Source organism: Pelophylax lessonae (assembly GCF_965119305.1).
Source record: "Pelophylax lessonae genome assembly, chromosome: 11".
In the NCBI taxonomy this organism is placed as follows: domain Eukaryota; kingdom Metazoa; phylum Chordata; class Amphibia; order Anura; family Ranidae; genus Pelophylax; species Pelophylax lessonae.
This window is the reverse complement of record NC_138778.1, coordinates 160,813,529-160,826,277: the sequence shown is the minus strand read 5'-3', so window position 1 is coordinate 160,826,277 and position 12,749 is coordinate 160,813,529. Positions and strand designations below refer to the sequence as shown.

Genomic DNA, 12,749 nt, shown 5'->3' with positions numbered 1-12,749 from the left:
TGGATGATAAGGCTGTGAATTTAAAAAAATGATAGAAGCCTGCAAAGTGAAAAACTCCCAATGTAACTCAACAATGTTACACTCTAAATATGGAACACTGTCAGAAAGGCAGACTTGACGTTCACTGAAAGAGCACAGAGGAAGACAATCTTCCAATGTATTTCGGCAACAGTGGTTTAAAAGAGGATTTCCTTTCACTTCCTATTGTGTCTCCAGGTCAGGAAGTAAAATTTACCAAAAGAAGACCGGGGTTTTAACAATTTTCTACTATATCCAAAAATAGTTTTGGCTTTGGTTACATTTTAAAGTGTAGGTAAACCCTAAATAGTTTTCATTATGAACAACATCAATGCTCTCTGCAAACATTTTTCTTCAGCAAAAATAATTTTGGCAAAATCGGTTGAGAAATCCTGCCAGTAACGGCACTTCCTGTTGCAGCGTGACAATGCTAAGCCACTGCCTCACAATTTGCACCAGTGTTGTCAGCCTGCCACATACATTCCTTTGGATGGCCATTGGGCTACATCTCAGGTAGGCAGCCTAATGCCTCGTACACACACAATGATTATCGGCCGACTTTTGTCCAGAGTTGTGTTTTGTTGGTTGGAATGTGCCTAGACTGCACACGAATTTTCTCGGCCAACAAAAATCAACTTCAGAAGTGATGTCATGTGCTGGTTTATTTTTCGTGTGTTTTTTCTTCTCTGAGCATGCCCAGTCTTGCTCATCAGATTTTTGTCTGCCGAAATCTGTACTGATTGACGAAAAATCAGCCGTTGTGTTGACGGCCAACAAAAATTTTATAGCCTGCACACCAGATTTTATTCGGCCGAAAAGTCGGAGTCGGTAGTCGAAAGCATCATACTAACAAGCCGAAAATCGGCCGATCGGACGTTGGCCGAAAATTCACGGCCAACTATCGACGCGTGTGTACGAGGCATAACAGCCGAGCAGGAAAGGTAGCAACATCATTAACTGTTGTAGGCTGGCAACACTAAGCTACTGCCTTGCAAATGGTAGAAGTGTTGTTTGCCCTCCTTCAGTGGGTCAGACGTGATGGGCAGTCCATCAGCCAACGGAAAGAATGCACATGGCAGCCTGATGATGGCGCTGCTTGTTGCATGGCAGTGGTTTAATGTTATGAACCTGCAACAGATAGAGCTGTTATTGGCAGGATCTCCAGATAAGAAACTTTGCAACAGATGCACGAAAAGTTGTTTGCTCTGGTATAAAGTCAGGCATGATGCCAGACTTAGCGAAAAGTAGATGTCAAGCTTACAGTGCATCCGGAAAGTATTCACAGTGCTTCACTTTTTCCGCATTTTGTTATGTTACAGCCTTATTTCAAAATGGATTTAATTCATTATTTTCCTCAAAATTCTACAAACAATACCCCATAATGACAATGTGAAAGAAGTTTGTTTGAAATCTTCGCAAATTTATTAAAAATTAAAACAAAAAAAAAATAACATGTACATAAGTATTCACAGCCTTTGCTCAATACTTTGTTGAAGCCCTTTTGGCACCAATTACAGCCTCAAGTCTTTATGAGTATGATGCTACAAGCTGGGCACTCCTATTTTTGGGCAGTTTCACCCATTCTTCAATGCGGAACCTCTCAAGCCCCATCAGGTTGGATGGGTTGCGCTGGTGCACAGCCATTTTCAGATCTCTCCAGGAATGTTCATTCTGGTTCAAGTCAGGGCTTTGGCTGGGCCACTCAAGGACATTCACAGAGTTGTCCCTTAACCATTCCTTTGTTATCTTGGCTGTGTGCTTAGGGTCATTGTCCTATTGGTAGATGAACCTTCACCCCAGCCTAAGGTCCAGAGCGCTCTGGAGCAAGTTTTCTTACAGGATGTCTATGAACATTGCTGCATTCATCTTTCTTTCAATCCTGACTAGTCTCTCCAAGTTCCTGTTGCTGAAAAACACCCCAACAACATTATGCTGTCACCATCATGCTTCACTGTAGGGATGATATTGGCCAGGTAATAAGCGTTGCCTGGTTTACGCCATTCAGGCCAAAGAGTTCAATCTTGGTTTCATTAGACCAAAGAATTTTTTTTCTCATGGTCGGAGAGTCCTTCAGGTGCCTTTTGACAAACCTTAGGCGGGCTGTCATGTGTCTTTTACTGAGGAGTGGCATCCTTCTGGCCACTCTACCTTACAAGCTTGATTGGTGGAGTGCTGCACAGATGGTTGTTCTTCTGGAAGGTTCTCCTCTCTCTACAGAGAAACGTTGGAGCTCTGTCAGAGTGACCATCAGATTCTTGGTCACTTCCCTGACTAATGGCTGGAATACATGGTCCGAATATCGCCCGATCATTCGACCACCGACTTATGAAAAAGTGTTCCTTGGTCGAAAACGTTGTCAACATACACAGGCCGAATATCGCCCGACGGTTTGACCACCGACCATCGAAACAGTGCATGCGTGATGATGTTCTACAGATTTTTAAATGAACGACCTTAACACCAACGTATAGAATATCGTTCGTTCGCAAACGAGACGACAGAATTTTTCATTTTTTTCATTCACAATATGGATATCAGTCACTGATGGCTGGGCATTAACGAGTAGAATATCGGCCGATCCTTCGCTGAACGGAAATTTTCGGCCGATTTTCTTATCGTGTATTCCGGCCATTAGGCCCTTCACCCCCGATCTCTCAGTTTGTCCGAGCAGCCCACTCTAGGAAGAGTCCTGGTGGTTCCAAACGTCTTCCATTTATGGACGATGAAGGCCACTGTGCTCATTGAGACCTTCAATGCTGCAGACATTTTTCTGTACCCTTCCCCAGATCTGTGCTTTGATACAAACCTGTCTCAGAGGTCTACAGACAATTTATTGGACTTCATGGCTTGATTTGTACTCTGACATGCACTGTTAACAGCAGGACCTTATATAGACAGGTGTGTGCCTTTCCAAATCTCGTCCAATCAACTGAATTTACCACAGGTGGACTCCAATCAAGTTGTAGAAACATCTCAAGCATGATCAGAGGAAATTAGATGTACCTGAGCTTAATTTTGGGTGTCATGACAAAGGCTGTGTACATGTGATTTTCTTTTTTTTACTTTTCAATAATTTTAAATAACCTTCTTTCATGCTGTCATTATGGGGTATTGTTTGCAGAATTTTTTTAGGAAAAAAAATAATTTAATTCATTTTGAAATAAGGCTGTAACATAACAAAATGTGGAAAAAGTGAAGTGCTGTGAATACTTTCTGGATGCACTTTACATACAAATTTGAGCATCAGCGCAACCAACACCATACACAATAAATGTTCTTCTCTTCTTTCTGAATAGAATAAACACTTTCCAAGAATGCAAATACCACTGTTAACAAACACAGGGCATTCTAAACACCCACCCAGGGACAAGTGTACAGAGAGCGGGGGACGTGTGACTAAATCTCTGTGTTCGCTCTCTGATCTCCAGGCTCCAGTGTGTACAGACAGTGGGGGGCCAATGAAGACTAATTGTTTATGTGGCCCCTCCTCCTCAGGCCACAGATAAAGAGAAAAGATAAAATGAGGATAGAAGTCACTTATTTAATCTCTGCCACCCTGGTAGGTAGAAGCTCATCATCATAGATAACAAGAGACACTCCCAACCTTACACACAGAAACAAAGCTATTAACCTCTCCAATCTGGCTGATGTACAATTTCCTCTGTAGTAAAAACACATGCGGAAAAAAAAAGATAATATACAAAAAGAAAATAAAGCGTGGGGGAGAGGGAAAAAAAAAAAAAAAAAAAAACACTTTCATAAGTCAGCAATTTGGCATACATTACTACTTGGCATGGTCCCAAGTATGCAACTCCTACAAAGTCAAACTTCTTCCAAACAGGTTTTGCGCTGAAAAGAATTACGGGCATTGCAAGCCTAACGAGGTGCATGCATGTGCATATTATCTACAACGAAGGTTCTCCTAGGCCCTGGCCACCAATAAGCTGGTGGTTTTCCTACCTGATAGGTCTCCAATAACAGGTCGGGTAGGATTAAAAGCCAAACGTTTGATCACAAATGAAGACAACGCTCAAGCAACTCTTTCTATTTTGCCCTACAAAATTTTCACAATCATCATCCCTTGCTTTAACTGCCAATATTTGTTAGGTATGGCTGTTGGGTAGGACAGGTAGGCCAATCTCTGCTGAGAAGTTTCGGCCTGCAATTTCATGGGCAGTCTCCTTCAAAATACACAAGATACAAGCTAAAGTGGGGTACACACTAGTAGAAAATCTGCCGAAAATTCCCGTCCGAGGTAAAATCGTACAATTTTCGCCTAGTGTGTACACAACTTTCAGCAGCCGATGACGAAAAAAACGGAAGGGACAAACACCAAAATTTTTTTCGTCCGTCCCCAGACGACCGATTTTCGTTTAATGTGTATGCAGTACATCCGTGAAAAATCGGATACGAAAGATCGCACATGGTCTGAAGTTGCTGACAACCCGGAAGTCTAGGAACAAATGTGCCAAAAAAAAAGAAAAAAAAAAATCGGACGAGAAATTTCGTGAGCATTTATGCACTGTCAACTAAAAACGGTTATGAACGCTGAGAAGACAGAGAAAAATCGGAGGATATTTCGCCCAATTTTCGTCAAGTGTGTATGGCCCTTAAGAATCTGTACAAGTCTCAGCAGCATCCAAAAAGAGTTATCTTTGGTTGGCTAAACAATAGTGATATATAGTCATATTGATTTTAAGAGTTTCCTCTTAACTGCCTATGGAATAACACATTCATGTTTCTTAGAAATGCCGTAGACTTCAAGGTCAGGGGTCATTGACTGCTGCATTTTTTCCTAATCTGAAAATGCAGAAAAAGCAGTTCTATTGCCCACAACACCTAGATTCCTTACTTCCAGTCGGCGAGGTTGCTATAGTCAACATTCTCACTTGTGTTTCAGTTTACAAAATAGTGCCACACACATGCTTACATAACATAGGAATTACAACATCAGGCTTTTTCATGATGGCAGCACACAGGAAAGTGGGGGATACACCAACCATAGTTACCCAGAGCAACCAATTATCTCCAACGTGTGCCGCTGCATTTTACGGCTTTGCTGAATAAGCCCATAACTGAGACAAAGAAGCCATGTTAACGGACTTAACAAGAAAATGAGGCGACTAAATGGATTACTTGGTTCTTTGCTCTTGCCACATCATTTTCAGGTAATCACCAAGGCCTCTGCTCCTCAAAGCCTTTTTTCTTCCTGCATTATTACTGCTAGGCACCAAAGGCAAAAAATGGAACCGTGTTCGGTGTGCAAATTATAAAAACAACAATATGGCAGATTTAACAAGTCTTAAGGGGGCCTTTTAGAAGTCCCTACCTTTGATAACAATAAACAAATTCATTAGTAGTCACAAAACCTATATATATATGCTTAGCTGGAGTAACCAAAGTCTACCAAATGCCTAAAACATAAAAAACAAATATATCACCATTCTGGAGGAAAAATAAAAAATGTCTGCTACATGCTATGTTAATACCTAAAATTCAACAGCATTTTCTCTACAAAAGTGGAAGCTCCTTTTATTATCCACCAGTAAAAAAAAAGTACACTGTAAATAAGCAGCCATCTTGGAAAATGTCAAAAGGCCAACAGACATGAGTTGTGAATGCCGGCTCTAATTATAAGGTGTGGGAAAACAAACGCATAATGCAACCCGATGTGCTATAGAAGCACTGCTCCACTATATGGAGACAGGCCGCATATCTTGGCCTTTGGCGATGAACTGGTTAAGTCCGCTGACACACAGCGTAAGCTCATCTTCTAAACAGGATTACAGAGAAGAAATATCTTCACTTCTTTGGGAGGTAGAGTGAGAGATCCTTATTAAAGTGAATTTTACCCTGGCCCAAAAGAAAAAAAAAAAAAACTGACAAGGATATAAGAGGCAGAATTGTCCTATCATCTGAAACCCTGGGCTGCAAGCCCATTTAGCAGAGCTGAGAATGTCTTTTATTTCTTCCGAGTAGAATGCCTCTATTGTAGTGGACGACTAGGAAAAGTGCTATCTTACACCCGAATGGAAACATCCTACAATAGCATTTAAAAAAAAAAAAAATAGGTGCTTCCAAAGAGTCAAATAATCACCTGTAACAAAAAAAAAAATTAACGGTACTAGTATTACCAGTAAATCCTACTTGCTTATGCTGTACCGCAATAAAAATATAAAATTAAAGTAACACAAAATGGCACTTAAATAGACTGTCACGTACCTTGAGATAAAATAAATAAACGCAATAAAATAAAGGCTTCAAAATATATATATATATACACATATATATAAAACAGCATAACACTACTTTAAAAAAAATAATAATATATCGGAAAATAAGGAATAAAATTGATACTAAAATGGTATAGTAAATATAAAAAACAACCAAATGGTTCTAAACACATACTGAGTTTATGTGCTTTTTACCACGAGAGATGTTTATGTGCTAATGTTATATACACATACGTGCACACACAGCCTATCAGTATACAATGGCCTTCGTCCCACATACAAGGATCTAGGTCAGATAGATTAGACTAGGAATGCTATATTTCGGCACCTACGTACAATGGTTGGAATGGCTCCAGTGCTGGTTCCGGAGTGGCGTCCCGAAAGGATGAATTGTCCCAATTCCTTTATCCGACATCAGACAGGCCCTGTTCTGTGCATAAAAATCCATCATATGATAGTGTGTAGGGCTGGTACCCAGACCTGGAACATCCACGTTTTCATACATCCTAAACACTGCCACGAGCAAACCATATATAAGCGTAGAAAAATATCTTTTTCCTTTAAAAGGGTTTTTGTTCGAAAATACAAAAAGAAAATAAAAATATATAAAATGTATATTCACTAAGGATTAGATGGATTTAGAAATTCCAGCGCAAAACCATATGGGATTTTTCAATCCAGAGGGAAGAGTGTTGAGCTTCTGCAGATGGATCCAACAGCAGTATCTGATAGGAGATTCCTTTAACTCTCAGCATGGATTCCATCAAATTGTTGAAGAGGGGGAGGGAGACAGTGCAAAGTTTAAAATCAAAAGCCCTCCAGATGGTTTTGGCACAGCCTGTATACAACCATCTCCTGAATCCTTCGGAATTTTTGAACCCTACAAATTCCTTTTACCATGCTGTGACTGCGAGGTGCCAACGTGCCCGCCGGTAATGAGAGGTACTTGCAGATTTAGCCTATTTGATGGCATGGAAATCTCCAAAATCCTTAAGAGCGGGGAATCTACTCCATTCCTTCAGAAAGGGGGGGTAGGTCAATTAGGGAGAGTGGTTTTGGATTAAACAGGTTGCCTGGCTTCACCAGCTAACGTCTTTTAAAAATAGAAAGTCTTAAACATAGAAAATCTGTTTAGATTTAAGAGCGTCCATCTAAATCTCCTGTAGGATGCTGAGACCTTGAGTGCAGATATTCCATGGAGGTTTAGGGATAACCGGAGTGTAAAATAAGCCCTAAATCCTCCAATCCAGCGTTTCTATATTTACACACTTAGGGATTTCCTTGTGAAACAGACCCGGAGTCTAGTCCTTGTTTAAAGAACGCTAAGGGAATCCTTACTATACACAGTCCTCGATGTAAATAAACGTTCGCTGCCTCCAAGATTACGCGGTAGGATATAGGCAGTCTGGAAACTGAAGAACACTTTTTGATCCCAGATCGGAGACTGTGCCCAGCTGTGATAACTCTGATTTGGCCAGGATAGTACGGGGAACCCTGGCCGTGAAGGCAAGTCGGGCAGTATGATGGATTCCTAGTAAAACGGCAGGCTTTCCCAGAATCCTTAGGGTAATGCAGGTAAAGCTGAAAGGTAAGCAGTTTCTTGGGAGATTCCAGATATTGTAGGCAGTCCTGAAATACAGGGGGATTCCTGTCTCTCAGATTGGATTGTGGTGGCACATAGGAACAGTGCTCAATACTGCAGACTTCAATGCCGTGTTTCCTCTCTCCTCCCCCCTCCTCTCTCCATTCTGATGGACTGAAAGCAGCTGAGCCCTGGAAGTCAACACCCCACCTCCCTCACTCTTAACCTCTTCCCTGCCAGCAGGGGCCCAATGCTGAGTCCCAACAAAAGGCTGGACGCTCCAGATCCCAACTTCATGTGTATTATTCAGGAGTGGCCATGATCTAAATGCCTTTCCATCACTACCCCCTTCATTTGCCTAATATAATGCATATGACCTCTCCCTGAACCTCTATTCTCACCTCCAAATGACCCAACCAGCTCCTTCTTCCAGCTGGTGACGTCACAGATTTTCCCACCCCCCCTTCCTGCATATTTTTAAGTGGACTGACCACTCCTTCCCTGACCCCCCCTGCACCCTCTCCTTCTAGGATATTAGCGTGGGACACATCACATTACCAGCGCTGTCTATTATCCACACACAATCCAGACCTGTGAAAAAGAACACACAGCTTTCCACATGTGTACAGTTGTACTTGTAGATAAAAGTACAAAACTGGGAATTGGTAAAAACATACCCTTCAGAATTCATAGGTGTGATGTATTGCTAATTCTATAAAACACAGATAAAGGGCCAACAGACAACACACTAATTAAACCTCATCAGTATTTTTTGGTTTTATTTATCTGCAAAACCGTTAATGGCAGGCACTAGATACCAACTATTTTAGTATGTGTGTCCCCTGAGCTATGTTCCTTTATTGCTAAATATAAACATGGCAATCCAACAAGAACAATATTCGATCGGGCAAATGGTCATTGCGTGAACATTATTATTATTATACAGGATTTATATATATATATCAAACAGTACAGTTACAATACGATTTAATACAGGAGGAATCAGAGGGCCCTACTCGTTAGAGCTTACAATCTAATAGGGAGGGTCAAGTGATACAAAAGGTAGTAACTGTGGGGGATGAGCTGATGGAGAAAATAAAAATGTCCAGTTGTTAGGTGGGGGCAGGATAGGTTTCTCTGAGATGAAAAGTTTTCAGGGATCGCCTAAAAGTGGATAGAGTAGGAGATAGTCGAAAAGATTAGGGTAGGAAATTTCAAAGGATGGGAGAGGCTCGGGAGAAGTCCTGGAGGCGAGCATGTGAAGAGATGACAAGGGAGCTAGAGAGCAGGAGGTCTTGGGAGGAACGAAGAGAACAATTTGGTTGGTATTTTGAGACTAGGTTAGTGATGTAGCTGGGGGCCAAGTTGTGGATGGCTTTGTAAGTTATTGTTAGTATTTTGAATTTAAAGCGGAGTTCCACCCAAAAGTGGAACTTCCGCTTTAGGTAGTTCTAACCCCCTGACATGCCACATTTGGCATGTCATTTTTATGGGGGGGAAGCGGGTACCTAGTTTTGACAGGTACCCGCTCCCACTTCCGCTCGGAGTGCCGCGGCGCCCTGAGCGGAAGTTCTCCTCTCCCCCTCCCTCCCTGCAATCTTCTGGGACATGTCAGAGGTCCCAGAAGATTGCCGGCCAATCACGACGCGCAGCGCAACTCGCGCATGCGCAGTGCGTACCCGGCTGTGAAGCCGCAAACTGTCACAGCCGGGTGCCCACACCAGTGATGCCGGCGCCGCAGAGCAGAGAGGGAGAAGAACGAGGCTTCCGGCGGCCGCATCGCTGGACCGTTGGACAGGTGAGTGTGTGAGGCTGGAACTCCGCTTTAATTGGTTGGATGAGTGGCAGCAATAGGAGGAATTGGCAGAGAGGGGTAGCAGGCGCTGAGTGGTTTGTAAGGTGGATGATTTTGGCAGCAGCATTCATGATGGACTGAATAGGGGATAGCCTATTTAAAGGTAAGCCAATAAAAAGGGAGTTGCAGGAGTCGAGGTGAGATATAATCAGGGAGTGAATTAGGAGCTTTGTGGTATCATTGGTTAGGAAGGAGCGTATTTTGGAGATGTTGAGGAGGTTGAGGCTGCAAGCTTTGGAAAGGGATTGGATATGGAGCCGAAAGGAGAGTTCAGAGTCCAGGATAACACCCTGCACTCTGGCATGCGGGGATGGGTTGATGGCTATGCCATTGATGTTGACAGAGAAGTCAGGGGAAGGGGCATGCGGGGAAGGAAATATTATGAGCTTGGTTTTGGACAGGTTGAGTTTGAGGAAGTGGTGTGACATCCAGACTGATATGTCTGTTAGTAAATCAGTAATGAGTGAGGGGACTGATGGAGTGAGCTGAGGGGTTGAGAGATAGATTTGGTGGTCGTCAGCGCCGAAATTATATTAAAAAGCCTTGGGAGGGGGTGTAGATTGAGTGAGCATAGGAGAGGTAAAGAACAGAACCTTGGGGGACCCCAATGTACAATAGACGAGGAGAGCGAGAGGGGTGAGCTCATCCAGGGTAGAGGACAGGGATCTATTGGAAACAGAAGTGGCTAGATTGGGGAAAGACAGGGGTGAGATTTTGTCATAGAGGTGGCCAGTAGCAGAATAGAGAAGAGAAGGGTTGAAGTGGTGAAGGTTTCTTTGGGTGATTGTTAGGCGGTTGGAGGGAAAGGTGTTGGAAGAACATAAACATTTGCTAGCAGCCAAGGGTGCATAACCACACAACAGAGTTTCCAAAACCACCTTAAGTGGTCTCACCACCTTCCATAACCACCTTCATGGGTCTCACCACCTTCCATAACCACCTTCATGGGTCTCACCACCTTCCATAACCACCTTCATGGATCTCACCACCTTCCATATTCCCCTTCACGGTTCTCAGCACCTTCCATAACCCCCTTCACGGGTCTCACCACCTTCCATAACCCCCTTCACGGGTCTCACCACCTTCCATAGCCACCTACAAGGGTCTCACGACCTTCCATAGCCATCTTCAGAGGTCTCCCCACCTTCCTCAGCCACCTTTAGAGGTCTCACAACCTTCCATAGCCACCTTCAGAGGTCACACCGCCTTCCATAGCCACCTTCACAGGTCTCTCCACCTACCATAAACATTTTCATAGGTCTCACCACCTTCATAGGTCTCACCACCTTCCATAAAAATCTTAAATGTTTAATCTTGGGAAAAAATTATACGCAATAAAAAAAAAAAATACAATGGCCAGAGCGCCATGAGAAAATCCAGCCTTGAGTACATATAAACAGAACTGGCTAAATTCTGCTAGTCATGGTAGACAAACACCTATAGCATCTCACAAAAGTGAGTATACCCATCACATTTTTCTAAATATTTTTTTATGTCTTTTCATGTGACAACACTGAAGAAATTACACTTTGCTACAATGTACACTTTGCTATAAAGTAGTGAGTGTACAGCTTGTATAACAGTGTAAATTTTCTGTCCCCTCAAAATAACTCAACACACAGCTATTAATGTCTAAACCGCTGGCAACAAGAGTGAGTACACCTCTAAGTGAAAATGTCCAAATTGGGCCGAATTAGCCATGTTCCCTCCCCAATGTCATGTGATTCATTAGTATTACAAGGCCTCAGATGTGAATGGGGAGCAGGTGTGTTAAATTTAGTGTTATCGCTCTCACTCTCTCATACTGGTCACTGGAAGTTCAACATGGTACCTCATGGCAAAGAACTCTCTGAGGATCTGAAAAAAAGAATTGTTGCTCTACATAAAGATGGCCTAGGCTATAAGAAGATTGCGAAGACCCTGAAACTGAGCTGCAGCACAGTGACCAAGACCATGGAGCAGTTTACCAGGACAGGTTTTACTCAGAACAGGCGTCGCCATCGTCGACCAAAGAAGGTGAGTGCATGTTCTCAGCATCATATCCAGAGGTTGTCTTTGGAAAACAGACATATGAGTGCTGCCAGCATTGCTGCAAAGTTTAATGGGGAGTGGGTTAACCTGCCAGTGCTCAGATCATAGGCCGCACGCTGCATCAAATTGATCTGCATGGCTGTCATCCCAGAAGGAAGCCTCTTCTAAAGATGATGCACAAGAAAGCCCACAAACAGTTTGCTGAAGACAAGCAGACTAAGGACATGGATTACTGGAACCATGTCCTGTGGTCTGATGAGACCAAGATAAACTTATTTGGTTCAGATGGTGTCAAGCGTGTGTGGCGGCAACCAGGTGAGGAGTACAAAGACAAGTGTGTCTTGCCTACAGTCAAGCATGGTGGTGGGAGTGTCATGGTCTGGGGCTGCATGAGTGCTGCCGGGACTGGGGAGCTACAGTTCATTGAGGAGACCATGAATGCCAACATGTACTGTGACATACTAAAGCAGAGCATGATCTCCCTTCAGAGACTGCTCTGCAGGGCAGTATTCCAACATGATAACGACCCTAAACACACCTTCAAGACGACCACTGCCTTGTTAAAGAAGCAGAGGGTAAAGGTGATGGACTGGCCAAGCATGTCTCCACACCTAATTCCTATTGAGCATCTGTGGGGCATCCTCAAACGGAAGGTGGAGAAGTGCAAGGTCTCTAACATCCACCAGCTCCGTGATGTCATCATGAAGAAGTGGAAGAGGACTCCGGTAGCAACCTGTGAAGCTCTGGTGAACTCCATGCCAAAGAGGGTTTAAGGCTCCATGTACACGGGAAGTTAGAAAAAGCGTGCTGCAAAGCTAGTTCTGACGCCGGGAAAAAGCAGCTGTTAAACGTGCTTTCAGTAGCTTCCTACATTGGTGTTATTGCACGTTTGGTCACGTTGATTTAGCAGCTTTTTTTTCTGCCTCCATTCAAAATTAATGGTTCTCTATGGGAGCCTATTGATTTGAATGGAAGTCGCACCGCAAGTCGGACATGACATGAGGGGGCGGGGCCTCCCGGTGACGTCACC

General features: G+C 43.2%; 1 protein-coding gene across 7 annotated transcripts in view; it reads right to left on the bottom strand.

Moving 5' to 3' along the window:
• The window catches only part of RARA (retinoic acid receptor alpha), a 294,008-nt gene that overhangs the window by 88,324 nt on the left and 192,935 nt on the right, over positions 1-12,749 (bottom strand). For 2 of the 7 annotated variants that reach the window (XM_082271921.1, XM_082271923.1), the window contains exon 1: positions 6,588-7,694. The exons of the other annotated variants lie outside the window; for them this stretch is intronic. In XM_082271921.1, coding sequence (XP_082128047.1) covers positions 6,588-6,756 — 169 coding nt within the window. In that variant the 5' untranslated portion in view covers positions 6,757-7,694. Of the gene's footprint in view, positions 1-6,587; positions 7,695-12,749 lie in introns of those variants that run through there. 7 annotated transcript variants of the gene reach the window in all.